General features: G+C 39.7%; 1 protein-coding gene across 7 annotated transcripts in view; it reads left to right on the top strand.

Annotated features, from left to right (window-relative positions):
- TMEM87A (transmembrane protein 87A) overlaps positions 1 to 15,188 on the top strand; it is a 32,777-nt gene that overhangs the window by 13,396 nt on the left and 4,193 nt on the right. For 2 of the 7 annotated variants that reach the window (XM_034769157.1, XM_034769163.1), the window contains exons 10-19: positions 645 to 744; positions 2,131 to 2,224; positions 2,897 to 2,968; positions 4,897 to 5,005; positions 6,858 to 6,916; positions 7,238 to 7,341; positions 7,808 to 7,878; positions 9,388 to 9,449; positions 11,746 to 11,801; positions 13,453 to 13,483. In XM_034769157.1, the coding sequence (XP_034625048.1) occupies positions 645 to 744; positions 2,131 to 2,224; positions 2,897 to 2,968; positions 4,897 to 5,005; positions 6,858 to 6,916; positions 7,238 to 7,341; positions 7,808 to 7,878; positions 9,388 to 9,449; positions 11,746 to 11,801; positions 13,453 to 13,483 (758 nt within the window). Of the gene's footprint in view, positions 1 to 644; positions 745 to 2,130; positions 2,225 to 2,896; positions 2,969 to 3,614; positions 3,684 to 4,896; positions 5,006 to 6,857; positions 6,917 to 7,237; positions 7,342 to 7,807; positions 7,879 to 9,387; positions 9,450 to 11,745; positions 11,802 to 13,452; positions 13,484 to 15,188 lie in introns of all 7 variants that reach the window. The other 5 variants (XM_034769159.1, XM_034769160.1, XM_034769158.1 and 2 more) reach the window with 5 other exon arrangements.

The following is a 15,188-nucleotide window of genomic DNA, read 5'->3' as shown; positions in this document are numbered from 1 at the left end:
TTGGGTTCTAGGTGGGATGCACTAGCACAGGGCTTTGCACCAAGATCTTAAAGAAGGATCTGAGTGAGTGGAAACTACAACATGGTCTTACAGAATTTTTACATGCAGACGTCCTGATCCACAATGTAGAGGATCTTGTTAGTTGGTTACTTGGGATGCTATTAATGCCCAGGAGATGCTTAAGGGCTATATCCAAAGTATTTGCAAGAAGGAATGGGGAAGGGCATTACCATATTTTGGTTTCTGCATGAATTAAGATCATTAGGTATTCAGTCTGATTTAATGACTTGTGTATACCCTGTGATGAGGTATGGGACTGAAATAACCTTCAGTTCATCTCTCTGCTAGAAGATACTTAGATTAGATAAAACCTACCTTTATCTTATATAGACCTTTCGCATACAGACATTTTCTGAGAAAAGTTTCTCATTAACTCCTTTGGTGCTGAATGAAGTATTCAGCTCTTCCTGGAAGCTTGCTCCAACAGTAGATAATAAAAAGATTAAAAACACTGATGCATTTTAATTTGCCTGCGTTTCTTGGAATAGTCTTGACCACTGTAGTGTTGCTCTTACCTGCAGCACTTACTCAGAACCTGAATTATATGTTTAGTAACTAAGTTTCTTGTGCTTTGTTCTTGGTAGTCCAAGGTGCACTGATACTTGCAGAGCTGCTTTCTGCAGTGAAACGTTCACTGGCTCGAACACTGGTCATCATCGTGAGCCTGGGATACGGGATAGTTAAGTGAGTAACAACCTCATCTCATGTTACAGGCTGAACACGTTTCTTTAAAGTGGCTAAATGACATTTGAATGTTATTAGCAAACTTGGAAAATGGATGCTGCAGTGAGACAAAATGAAGTAAAATGTTAAATACAAAAACTATTGGAACCAGGAATGGAAAGAGAATTTTAAAGAGAGAGAAGGCAAAGATCTTTCTGTAGTTCAACACTCTTCTCTTTTTAAAATAGGCAAATTAGAGACACTGTCAGTGAGGAAGCTGACCTATCTACTGAAAAATGACATTTCGTAATGCATATGAGCTTAATTAAATGTTTCTTGAAAATGTTAAAAATTAACCCTGTTTAAAAAAAAAAAAAAAAGTTGCTGACAGCACTAAGTAATGGATTCTGTTAACGCTGTCACTTTCCATGATGTAGTTAGGTGCGTGTGAAGGCTGTGCGCATGCATGAACAGATACTAGTATGCAGTGAATATAATTGAGTACAAAGTGCTCAGTGTCCAGGAGAGGGAGAATATCAGCAAGTAGGTGAGTTATGGGGAATGGTAGAAGTGTGATCATTCATTCAAAATATTTTCTTTAAACCCTTTAAATGTGGATAGTAACAGGACTAAAACAGGTGGAGATAACTCTGTTCTTAAGTGCATTTGCTGAATCTTCTTGAGATGGGAGGAAGTATGGAGATGAGTGGGTGGGGATGACTTTAGAAACCCACTTGGGGGAATATGCAATTCTGGATCTGATCTTTTTTAAGAAAGATGTGGAAAAACTAGAGAGGATGCAACAAATGCAAAAGGATTAAATAAGACCTATGATGAAGGACCAAAGGCACTAAAATGTGTGTAATCTAAAGGGGAGAGAACATGGGGGGACAAAGCTTGGCATAGAATAACTCTATAAATGAAGAAAAGTATTTCATAAGATGGTAGAACCAGGATTAAAGGAAGCCAAGAAAGGAAAATGTTAAACTAGATTTTGGGGATGTTATGGTTCTTAGACTAGACTGAGATTAATCCATTATCTCTCACAATGAAAGAGTCTAAAACTCTTTTGAATGTTCAAAAAGCGGTTGGAGAAGACCACTTGTGTATGTATATTTTAAATTCCTATAAAGTGTGAGACAAACTTTTTCTGTGTCTGAAATTAAGTCTGGGTCTTGAAGTGGTTTTTATCTTACACATAGCGTGTGAAACTTTCATTGTACTGTACTCTTAAAATCACACCTTTAAATTCAAGCCTGGACAAAGCCTAACATGACACCATGAGCCTAGCGCACCATGACAAAATAATTTCCTAGATCTATAACTTGTGATGAGAAACCTTGAATCGTGTGCCTTTTGCCAAAGTGTGTGTTAGCTTTTTTCACTTTTTTTTATATTTCCCTGCAGGCCTCGTCTTGGAGTCACTCTTCACAAAGTAGTTACGGCTGGAGTGCTCTATTTATTATTTTCTGGCATGGAAGGTGTCCTTAGAGTCATAGGGGTCAGTAGACACTTACCTGTGTTTTCATGTGTGCCACAGATGTAGCAATTGTTGGTCTTGTGTGATTACATATACTGTAATGTAGTGAAGGATCCTTGGGTTGTGCTATAATAAGGAAATTTGGAGAATGAAATTCCCAGCGCCTTAGGGGGGAGAGAGTACAGTTGTGGAGTGTTGAGAAGGCTTTATTTTTCCAGCTATTTTCCCAATTTCTTGCCGTGTCTCCTCCCCAAAATGTAATTGTTGGCAATGGAAAATAATTTTGGTGCTTTGAAATAGGAATACTTGAAAATAAGTGGGGTTTTTTGGGTCCAGAATTGACAAAGTTTTGAATTTGTGCCTACTAGTCAAGGGAGGTTTCACTGGGCCTTGTGCAGTGAAAAAAACACGTTGGCAAATAGAAATCGGTGCTTCTTGCAGATTTTTCAAGGTACATGTTTTAATAGCCCGATGAAGACTATTTTAATTCTTAAAGCTTTTATTGTAGTTACTTTTTAGGTCGATGGAGTTCGGCTTCACTAGGACAATATCAGTCCTGCAGTGGCACTGCTGCTTTTCACACTCTAAAACTTACTTTATCGGAAGAGTCTTTGTCTTTGGTTCTGCACCTGACTTGATTGAATTCTCGGGACAGCTTATTTTGACTTTGTCTCTTATTTGATACCCTTTCAGCTTTTCTATGGCACTATGGCTCTGATAGCGAACTTGGGTCTATCAGTGATTGATGCCTGTATTATTTTGTGGATATCCTTTCAGAAGTTGCCCAATATGACTACATTTTCTAGGAAATGTTCAGTGCCTGGTGCAGAGACCAGTACAAGTGAATTTCTTACACAAATTCATTCAGGATGTTATTCTCCTATGTGCAAGAGGACTGTTGATCGCATCTTGTATGTTTTCTCCTAGTGGGTTCCATCAACTTGTGCCATTTTGTTTAAATTTAGTGCTCAGCAGTGGAACATGTAGTCTTTGGCACCAACACAGTACCTGCAAAGATCTATAACAATCTTTCTGTAAGAAGTGTGGTTATTGCAGCGCAGCACCATCAAGGCTGTCTGCTCATTAGCGGTGCCTTTTCAATGAGTTACTCACCTGACTCTAAAAACTTACTTCTTTGCCATATCAGTCGCTTGTGGGGATCAGAACTGTGTGTGGCGTAGTCTGCTTTTAACTCTGCTACAAAATACTCTGTCCTTTGTGGTGAACACTAATTCAAACCCTCTGCTTCAACAGCAAAGCATAGGGGCTTCATAGCTTTCCAGTTCTGTATTTATGTTCTCTGATGGTAAAATGATAACCTGGGACTGAATGCTTGATGATTTTTGGGGTGTGTGTGTGCTTTGCTTTCCCAATCATTTTGTTCTCACTGGGTCTTTTTCTTTATCTCTAGGCACAGAATGATCTTGCCTCCTTGGCTTTTATTCCCCTGGCTTTCCTAGATACTGCCCTCTGCTGGTGGATATCCTTCTTCACTGTTTAATTTGGTGCAGTGTTTTTTCTTTGGAGTTTGGTCTTCAGGGAGTCTTTCCGCAGCAAACATTTTTTGCCATCTTGAATGACATGCCATCTTTTTGTCGAACAGCTACCATAGGCCCTGTGGCCTAAAGGTTCAGGTAAGCTCTATTTCCATAACTTGTGTAACAAAATTTAAATTGCCAACAGAGGTTTGTGTATTTTTTTTGAAACAGGTCCTAGCCCTTACCATAGTGAACATGTAGTTTTTGTGTTGTGGTGTTCTCTGATTATTGATGTGAATTTACTCTAAAGTTGTACTGAAGCAGTAGTCAGAACAGCAGTTTTTGGACTATGGTCTGTCCTGACCTTACTGTGGGTGTTTTTTGTTTTAAACTGGTAGAAAACCCTTTCTTTTGACAACACTAGTGCTAAAATTTCTTCTCAGAATTTGTTGGTCTCATAAAGTAGTTTGGGGACAAGAAAGAGTTGAGTTAACTTTTTAAGCAGTTTTCTGAATCATTTTTCTAAACCTCTTCCCAGCCTCCTCTTCCACGTTTGCCATTTGTCTTCTGCTGCGCTGAGACCCCTTTGAGTTTAGGTCTTGGCTAGGTTTAGTATAAACTCCCGAAATTACCAAACCTGAAAAATTAGGATATGCCAAAGTTCACCTTTCTCTTTCCAGGCCAGGGCAACCCTCTTATTCCTCTTACAATTATGTCGGTCTTTTGTCTAAACACATGTTCGATTATTGTACAATTAAAATTGCAGGCAAGATAGGTAAAGACAAACATGGATGTGCTGTCCATTTATATTAATCTCATGACCAGGTTTTAAACTTATTTTTCTCTTCTCAAAATGCATGTAAAGTTTTCCCGCGAGTATGAGCTAGTTGGAGTATAGTTGTGAAATTTTGCATCAGGCTAGCTTACTGATGTGGTGATATCTGAGTACTAGGCCTGGATGGGGCTGGGTGATGTAAAAGGATGGGTATGGAAAACTTGTTGTAGTAAACCACTGTTCAGGAGCACTGCCTCTGGATGACCACCTACTGCTGTGCGGGAGGGCTGGGTCGCTGTGGTTGTGCTGCTGTTAGAAAGGGTTGCAGAGGGGCTATGTCTGTATGGCATGATGGTGTTGCTTGAGATGTGTACAAAAGCTGTATCCTACTTGTTATCAAGAACTTGATTCTTAAGCTTGCTTTCCTTGACTTGCCATACATATTCATCAGCTTGACTCAAACGATGAAGCTGCTAAAACTTCGGAGGAACATTGTGAAACTCTCTCTTTACCGGCACTTCACCAACACTCTTATCTTGGCAGTAGCAGGTGAGCTGTGGATTCCATTCCTCACTAAATAGTCTACTTTCCAGGTATTATGGGTCTGGTTTAGTTTACTAAAGCTCTTCTTTGGGTCAGTTTATTGGCCTTTGGCATTTCAGTGTTTGCTCTTGAACACTCAGCCTTGCATAGTGGTGTGCTTCTGACAAATTTTTCTGATTACCCATAAACTGTAGCTTCAAATTAGCATTTATCTGAATAAGCTTAATAGTTTTTTGGAGTTTTTCATTTTGGTCCCTTTTCCTCTCCCACCTCCTTGCCACAGACATCCTCATGCTTTGCTAGCAGCTACATCCCATGCTGAAATCTGCTGCTGCTGAGATGGGTAGTGGCTTCCTCCAAAACTGCAGTACCACTTTGTACTGGTTAATAGGGGATTTTAAGATGTGTTATGGCTCCACCATGCTGACAGCTTAATATTTGAGCAGAGTGGCTTCGTGAAAAAGAATGTTTGCTCATTTTAGAAAGGAGAGGGCAGGCTATTTTGGGATGGGAAAATTCAATTTAAAGTTTGTACCTATTTGCATCAAATAAAATCTAGTTAACATCAAGGACATACCTAATAATGCTGCCAGACTCCTAGTTTTTCTCACCCATCCACAAACCCTATCCAGGCAGTGAGCAGATTGCTTTTAACTCAACTCTCATAAGGGACTGAGATGTTTGACACTTGTTTTACAAAATCTGCCCATTAAATAGATGGGTTTGGTTGACATTCTTGGCAGCATCTGAAACTAAGCCGCTCCAAAATACAACCAGTATAAAAAAACCCAACCCATTCTTTAAAGCCCACTATGGGGAACGCTTAGCTTCTGCATTAAAACTTGCTTTTGGTCCAGGGTAATAAGATCTAAATTCCAGGAATGGTGGGTGGGAGGCTTGGTTACTTTAAAATATTTTGCACTTGTAATTGATGATAAAGAGGCCTGATGTCTTTGAATGCCAGTATCCTAATCTGTCCTTCTAGAAGAAGGAAAGTAACATGACAATGGGAAATGGAGGTTTGAGGTTTAGCTTAGACTTTTTTACGTGAGGTATATTTTTTTCATTTTTGAAGAGATAGCATATAGTATTTGAAGCCTCTGATCTGAAATATCTTGACTTCTTGTCATAAGGTCAGTTTCCGACTGGGTTAACCTAACTTTTAATTTTTTCCGAAGGCTGATAAATTGAGTTACGTGCAGTTCACTCTGAAGGTCTTTGGAATGAAACCTTTTAAAAACGAGGTTCTGCTGATACTGTGCAATCATTAGATTCCTTGGCCTTTTTCATAAGATGGAGGGGTTTTCTTTGTGTAAGTCATGCAATGTATTGTGTTCTAATTGATTGCAAGTATGCTTGCTCGAGGTGACTATTCTTCACTATTGCTGTGGATGTAGCTTGTAAAGAACTTTAGTTTTCATAAATGTTAAACTGTTACATTGTCTAGAATGCTGCTAGAAGGAAGTTAAGTAATTCTTCAAAAAATAGTCCCATGGGGAAGAAGGAAGTAGTGGGGGATCATTCCTTGCCATGTCTTGGACAAGGTGTTGAAAGCATGCCTTTGGGGAAACAAGAACACTGAATTCAGCTCTTAATTTCAGTGGCTGAATTAACTGATGTGAGATGACTTCTGGAGAATCATTGTCCCTTTGTGATTGGAAGAAAAGGATGTAACAGGAAAAGATATAGTAAATTGTTGATGGTTTAAAAAGACTTTTGCCTTTGAAGTCCCCGGGGGAGTGATTACTTAGTTCTTAGTTTTTCTATCACCAGAGTATCTAAGAGGTAACAAGCTTCATGCATTCATGTCTGACTTACCGGTTTTATCAAGTGTTCTTTTTTTTTTTTTTGCCTTCAGCATCTATTGTATTTATCATTTGGACCACCATGAAGTTCAGGCTGGTGGATTGTCAGTTGGTGAGTTTGCATCTTGTACCTAAGTGGTTTCCATGATTACTACTTCCTTTCTTAAAATCTGGATTTGGAGGTAGAGGAAGTGAGGTTGGGGAAGCTGGCAAATGCTCTTCCTATAGAGTCCCCTTCATGCGGAGGAGCATACAGTGAAGTCTTAATACATGGAAATTTACACCCTATGTGAAGCCATTTAGTACAGAACTGCAACTTTACTCCTTATCACAGGTATTTCTAGTTCACCAGTTTAAAAAAAAAAAAAGAGGACTAAGGGCATGCATTCTCTCTGTTCCTGGCATGTTTTACTTCTCGTACTTTTCTTGACAGGACTGGCAGGAGCTGTGGGTGGATGATGCCATCTGGCGACTGTTGTTCTCAATGATCCTTTTTGTCATCATGGTTCTGTGGAGGCCGTCTGCCAACAGCCAAAGGTTTAATGCATCTTACGTTTCTTAAAGTAATCTTGAATTCTTAAACTCAAGTCTATCCAAAGAAAGCATTTCCAGCAGTCCTGGTGTACTACATGGTCACTTGCTAAACTTTTCTTCAGGCTCTGTGTGTGTGTGTGTGTGTGTGTATATATATATATATATAGGGATTGAGAAGGAAGTATAGTTCATGTAGTCTCTCTCCTGATCTCAGAAAGTGGAAGCAACATTTGTAGATTTATAGGCTCTCCTTAGTGACATTTCTTTAAAAAAGAATGGTATGAGTACTTAAATTACCTCAGGCTTGTGGTTGATCAAAAATCTAACTTACAATTAGAGTGAGCTGTCCAGAATAGTCAAATGATAAAAATGGCAAGATAATCAGTTTCTTCAAAATGACATTTATGTAAGATATTTTGACTTTGTGCGTCTGTCTCATGTGCCTTTGTTCTTTTCCTCTTCTCCAAAGGTTTGCTTCCTCACCATTGTCTGAGGAAGATGAGGATGAACAGAAAGAGCCCATGTTAAAGGAAAGCTTTGGTAATGTTGGAATTATTAATATTAATGAGGGAGACCGCCAGACACTAATTCAACCATAAATTCCTTTAAGTCCAAAGGCCAAATGGTGTTTTATACAGTTGCTCTAAACGTACCTAACAGCCTAAAAGTAAGCAGTCACTACATCCAATACAGTAACAAAGTATTCATAAGCATGTGATCAGTATACTTACAAATAGGCCAGACCTAGAGAAAACCGTCTTATCCTGGTGTGCTCCAGCATGATCAGGTAGGGGTCTGACAAAGAAGCTTCAGATTCATAGCTTTTCTTTATACCCTTCAGCTAACTCGCTAGTTTTAGCAAAAGTCCAGTTTGAAGCAGTTTCTCCTTGCTTCTTTCTTTCCTTCCTCCAAGGCCTTCCTTTATCTCCTTCCCCAATCCTTGCTCACCAGCAGAACAGTGGGAAGGTTTGTGTTTGTTTCTCTTAAGACATTTTTTTTCTTATTCTTGTTACTGCAGCTCTTTATTTTATTAGTTTTTGAACCATACTTCCTTCCCACACTACAAGTAATACTATTTATTATTCTCATGGCTGCCTTTTACTTGCTAATGAGAGCCCCTTCCTTACTGGCCACAAACCTGAAAGCAAATATATTATTTTCTCAACCAAACTTAAACTAACTTTTTAATTCTTTTAATTTCATAACTATCCCTAAAGGTAGGAACAGAATTTTTTTGATTTTTCTTTTCTGTGGGGGTGGGAGAGGAATCTTAGTGCTGAATTAATCAAGAACAGGTATAGCAGCACTGTCACCAGCAGCGTAAACTTCTCCACGCTGCCACTAGACTTAACCCTAGCCTTCGAGGAACACCACCACTAACTGTTCAGTCTCTACAAGGAACTGGACTGAGCTCAACAACTTATTTAATGTAGACAACTAGCCTTCAGATGGTGGGGACTTTGAGATGCTACTGCTGAACAGCAAATTAAGATGGGTTTGAAATGATGATTGAAGCCCTGAACTCTCCAGTCCTAATCGTTTTGCATTTCAGAAAGGCGCACAGAAAAGGTGGGGGAGCTGGTTCTACAGGAACAGTGAAATGGATAATGTATAAAGTAGACTGAAGAAAGATCCTTTCCCTCTTAGAGTTATAGTTATCATAGGTGTTCACTGAGCTTCACTTTGAGCTTGCCTAGACAGTGCGGCAATGCACACTAAGGGGAGTGATTTCTAAAGTATGTGAATGTGGTGTGCACTAAAGTTCCCTGGAGTGCTTTAACATAGTGCTGTTTCCACACCCACCTAGGGAGCATTGTCACACCATGCAGACCAATCCTTAGTATTGTTTGTTAAAAACATATATTAATTTTTCTGAGAAGTTACTTTTGGTACCTGGAAAGGGGACTCTCCTTTTAAACAGGTAGCATGCCCTTTCCTCTAAATAATGATCTTTGGTTTCAGTGGAGTATTCCTAATAGATATGCAATCTACAGTTTACATACTGACCTAGTTTAATCATCCCGTTTCTACCTTGTCTCCCTTTTGCAGAGGGAATGAAAATGAGAAGTACAAAACAAGAACCAAATGGAAATATGAAAGCAAACAAAGCCGTGAGTATGCTCTTCCCACCTTGGCCCTATCACTAGGTAAAGGTAATGCCAGATCACTCAGTTGGCAGCCACTTAAATAGGAGCTGTGTAACAGGATCAGACCAAGTATCTGTGTTTGTCCTTTCCAAGAAGTGTGAGTGATTTGGGTCAAAACATGGTAATCGTGGTGCTTGTGAACAGATTTTGAGTCTTGGCTTTCTGGTAAATCAGAATTCAGTATGTGCTTTGAGAACTTGCACATAATGCATTAGAGACAGAACTGAATTTCATATTTACACCAAGTTCTCTGAAACTGGCTAATTTAGCCTTTGTGTAGCTAGTGTCTCAGGTTCTGAGATTGCTTCAAAACAGAAAAATATGTGGAAGCAGAACTGGATTCAAAGAGAATTTACACTGCTTACCCTGTGTCTCCAAATTCTGTATGCTTTTCAGTCAGATGCATGACCACGTGAGGTGCATGTATATCTTTTGTGAGTGCATTTAAGATGTCTGCATTTTCCACATGTGACCCTATAAAACTCAGGTTTTATTCACATTGAGGAGGTAGAAAATGCATTACAGAGTTATTTCTCAAAAGCCTTTAGAGTGGAGCTCATTTTTGTCTAAAGCATGCATAAACTGTAGAACCCTGATGCCCCCTGAAATCTCTGTTCTGCTTTGGCAATAACAAAGAGTTCCTCAAACTCTTGAGTCAGCAGCAACAACATTCAAATAAAGATGACTTCTAATTCACAGATATCCTAAATATAAAGATAAAACTGCCCGTTGTTTTCTGTTCAGCAAAAAAGCAAAGTAGAAATATATTCAGTGCTCAAACATCCTATGTAATATTCTATATCGTAAACCAAAATGTCAGTTCATACAAACTTGTGGCAAAGTTTGCAGATGATACTAAACTGCTCAAGATAGGTAAGACCAAAGCAGACTGTGAAGAACTTCAAAAAGATCTCTCAAAACTAAGTGATTGGGCAACAAAATGGCAAATGAAATTTCATGTGGATAAATGTAAAGTAATGCACATTGGGAAAAAATAACCCCAACTATACATACAATAATATGGGGGCTAATTTAGCTACAACAAATCAGGAAAAAGATCTTGGAGTCATCATGGATAGTTCTCTGAAGATGTCCACGCAGTGTGCAGAAGCGGTCAAAAAAGCAAACGGGATGTTAGGAATCATTAAAAAGGGATAGAGAATAAGATGGAGAATATATTATTGCCCTTATATAAATCGATGGTACGCCCACATCTTGAATACTGCGTACAGATGTGGTCTCCTCATCTCAAAAAAGATATACTGGCACTAGAAAAGGTTCAGAGAAGGGCAACTAAAATGATTAGGGGTTTGGAACGGGTCCCATATGAGGAGAGATTAAAGAAGCTAGGACTTTTCAGCTTGGAAAAGAGGAGACTAAGGGGGGATATGATAGAGGTATATAAAATCATGAGTGATGTGGAGAAAGTAGATAAGGAAAAATTATTTACTTATTCTCGTAATACAAGAACTAGGGGTCACCAAATAAAATTAATAGGCAGCAGGTTTAAAACAAATAAAAGGAAGTTCTTCACACAGCGCACAGTCAACTTGTGGAACTCCTTACCTGAGGAGGTTGCGAAGGCTAGGACTATAACAGCGTTTAAAAGAGAACTGGATAAATTCAGGGAGGTTAAGTCCATTAATGGCTATTAGCCAAGATGGGTAAGGAATGGTGTTCCTAGACGCTGTTTGTCAGAGGGTGGAGATGGATGGCAGGAGAGAGATCACTTGATCATTACCTGTTAGGTTCACTCCCTCTGGGGCACCTGGCATTGGCTACTGTTGGTATACAGGATACTGGGCTAGATGGACCTTTGGTCTGACCCAGTACGGCCGTTCTTATGTATAAATCAACAATCCTATGAGTGCTATAAAAATGCTAATAGTCTCAACAAAAATTAGGAAGGTTACATTAACGTATGGTGTACTCTTTAATCTTTTAAATCCAACATTATGAATCATATTTTTGTGAGTTAATACAATGTTTTATTAATTATCATAGCATTTTAAGTTAATTCTTGGCTGAGTAGGCAGTGGCTTAAAATTGCTGAAAAATGTTTAAAAAATGTATTGTGACTTCCCTGATCCTCTGAACTTGATTCCTTAATCCAAAAATAACAATTTGCATTTCTTGTGTGAGCATCCACTGTAGTTAATGCTGAGCTTTTCAGGTAGGCTAGAGGAAATGTATTCATTTGCAAAGCCCTTCAAAGAATCTTGTCATTTTTGTTTTTTATGTTTTGTTTCTGTGCTTCTAGCAGGAAGATGATCTGAAGTGGGTAGAAGAGAATGTTCCTTCTTCAGTGACTGATGTGTGAGTATCTGTACTGTGACAAACAGTAGTAGCTGCATTGGAGTCAGAAGCACTGGAAGTATAGTTAGAATGCCAGCAGTTCTGATGCTGGCTCTGTCTGGGCAAGTGCTGAACTCGGCCTCTGACTTTAAGGGTATGTCTACGTAGCATACTAAGCATACATTTTTAGCCATGTGTAATACTTAATTGAGTTTATAAGGTTTTTTTTTAAAAAAAATCCCCAACTGCACCTCCTTTAAATCTTGGTGTTTGTCCTTCTCTTGCTGCTGTGGTGAAATTATCCTTAAATGTAATGCATTTGCTCAAAGGGGGACTGGAAACTTCTTAAATGTTCACTGAAGTTGGTAATGGTAGGTACAAACAGTCCCTTATGAGGATTTGACCTCAAGTTGAAAATCAACAGTGCTACATAGAACAAGTAAGTCTATGGTTCAATATTTTGGTTTGATTTTAAGCATTCAGCATTTGTATAGTTAGAGGTCTCACGCATAGGTAAAGTCCTAGTCCTAGTTAAAGGACCAAGACATTTAAAAGATACAGAACAGAGCTGACACATTCTTGTGCTCTGCGGATGGAGAAATCAGTGTGATTCTGACAATGAGTAGTGATACTTTGTATGATAGAAACTTGTTCCTGTTTTGGCTTCTGTATACGACCTCATGACTATGAATAATGAGCTGAAGTTAGTGTTAGCTGCCTGTGTTTTGAATCCCATGTCTAATGGCTTATTTGATTTTTTTTGTGAAGTTAAAACCAGATTAGTTTCCCTCAGTAGTATGCTCTGGATGTACACTTGAGTGTTTTTCCTAATATAATATAAATTGTGGATAACTTTTATTAAGTTTGGTAATTAAGACAATGTCTGAGCCTTCTGTTTAGTGACACTTGACATTGGCATTATGGAAGCCCACTGTACACAACTGGTATCACTTCTGTCTTAATATAGTGATTTTTACAATTTAAAAACTTTGGTGTTCTATGCCTAAAATTTATCTTTGTTAAATCATATGTAAACCATGATGGGGATACTAGCTTACAATTCTGATACTGGCATTCCAGTAGAAGGCTCAGATCATGGATTTAAATACACATCTTTGTTTACAAAAATACAATTCAGTTTATACATGATAGGATACTAAGTTTCAGAATACTACACTAAGGAAAAGAGGTGTATCTTGTGAAAATTTATCATAATTTGCCTGGAGTTTGTCTTTATAGAATGAGTAAGGATTTTCTTTTTTAAAACACTCTAATTAGAGGGTACTGAAAGCTAGTAAAAGGCAAGATTCTCCTCTCCACCACATAAAGTAAATAAGAGGCTATAAAAGACACTTGCATTTTACTTGAGAGTTTTTGATAGTTGATACCTTCTGGCTGATTTCAAGTGATAATCGGAATTTGAGAGCTGAACAATGAAAGCAGAACTTAGAAACTGATTTTAGTATTTGATGATACTATTTAGGTCCCATCTCACTCTGTTAATATCTTTCTCTGTCTTCCTCCAGTTCTCTAATTTTAGCGAAAGGTTGGTCCTCTTCTCCATCATAACCTACTCCCTGTCAAAAAGCTGGCAGTGTTAAAACGGACATTGATATTTTCAGTCATTTAGTGCCCTGGGTCTGTGTAACAATCTTTGTTTGTTTTACTGCAGTGCTCTCCCAGCCCTTCTGGATTCAGATGAGGTCAGTAAACAAGCCTTCAGCACAAATTGAAGTCTTATGACATGCCAAGGGTGTCATGAGTCTTTCATTAAAGAGGTTGACTTGGCCTGTTAGAACTGAGCTCTATGTTCCTATAAATGCAGCAGGAAAGGGGAGAGGAGAAGTACTGATGTTATAATTGAATGAAATACAGTAATTTTGCCCTAAATATGAACAGTATAAACTAGTGTTCAGCCAAAGACTTTCAAGAATGGTAGAACCTGTGCAGCAGATTGCAATTTATCATGAAACAATTGTTTTAAATGCAAATGATTTAAAATACTAGGCGCTCCCTTCATACAGTAGTGCCATGCATGTTTATTCAAAGTAAAGCTGCATTTCCCCGTCTCCTGCCATGTTTGTGTGTGAATTCCAGTAATGTGTGTTGTAGCAAAACAGCTCAGTTTCTGGCTTTGCAGATTCCATTACATAAATTAGCAGCTATTTCTAGAACAGTGGTCCCCAAATTGAGGGGCGGGGGCGCATTTGGGGTGTGTGTGCGGTGGGACCTCGGCCAGCCCTGGTGGGGAGGGAGCACCATGCTTCCAGCCCAACTCCGCCTCCAGCTTCACTTCTCTCCCAAACTCATTCAGCCCCAGTCCTACTCTGCCTCCAGACCTGGGCCAGCCCCCGTGGGGGGGCCGGGAGGGAGTGCCACACTTCCAGCTCCGCTCTGCTGTGATTCCCTCTTTGCCCCCAGCCAAGCTCTGCCTCTAGCCCCAGCTCCTCCCCCATCCACAGTTCCGCCCTCAGCTCTGCCTTCAGTCCAAGCTCCGGTGCTGGGAAAGCCTTGGCGGTGCTGTAATGGAGGGCAGGCACAGACTGATTCCATTAATGCAGGGGTTCCCAAACTTGGTTCGCAGCTTGTTCAGGTAAGGCTTGTTAGGGTAAGCCCCTGGTGGGCCGCGAGACGCTTTGTTTACCTGAGCATCCGCAGGTACGGCCGCTTGCAGCTTCCCAGTGGCCGCAGTTTGCCATTCCCAGCCAATGGGAACTGTGGGAAGCGGCACCCCTGGCCGCGGTTCGCCGTTCCCAGCCAATGGGAGTTGCAGGAAGCAGCGCGGGCCAGGCCACTACTTCCCGTAGCTCCCATTGGCCGGGAATGGTGAACCGTGGCCACTGGGAGCTGCGAGCGGCCGTACCTGCGGACGCTCAGGCAAACATGGCAGCCCACCAGAGGCTTACACTGAACAAGCCGCAAAACAAGTTTGGGAACCCCTGCATTAATGGTAAGTGGGGTGGGGGCAACTGGAAGTTTGTGCACCACTGTTCTAGAAGTTGAGTTTTGGTTAATACCTTCATTTGCATGTTGCTTTTGGGGAAATAAAGAGTTAATATGTGAAATCTATGCCTCATGTTGAATTACAATAAAATCAGTCACCTAAATAATGCTATGAATGTTAATGAGTTGATTAAATTCTTGACAAATGTGTGCTCTCTACTATATCTGGAACCACTAGGCAAAAATTGTTCTTGCTTAAGAGGACTTAATGAGAGAGATGATGGATTACTCCACAAATTATTTGGTGAATAGTTTTTTCCTTGTCTTTAGCACATATTTTTCTTTCCGCTTTTTGTAGTATTAGATGAGTTCCAAACTTTAAGGTTTGATTAAGAGTGCCCTTTTCACCTATTTGGGAGTGACAAAACGCAAACCTCCTGCTAGTTAGGGAGAAACACATTATGT

Source organism: Trachemys scripta, chromosome 4 (assembly GCF_013100865.1).
Source record: "Trachemys scripta elegans isolate TJP31775 chromosome 4, CAS_Tse_1.0, whole genome shotgun sequence".
Lineage (NCBI taxonomy): Eukaryota > Metazoa > Chordata > Testudines > Emydidae > Trachemys > Trachemys scripta.
The sequence above is the reverse complement of the archived record's forward strand: the minus strand, read 5'-3'. Positions and strand labels throughout refer to the sequence as shown.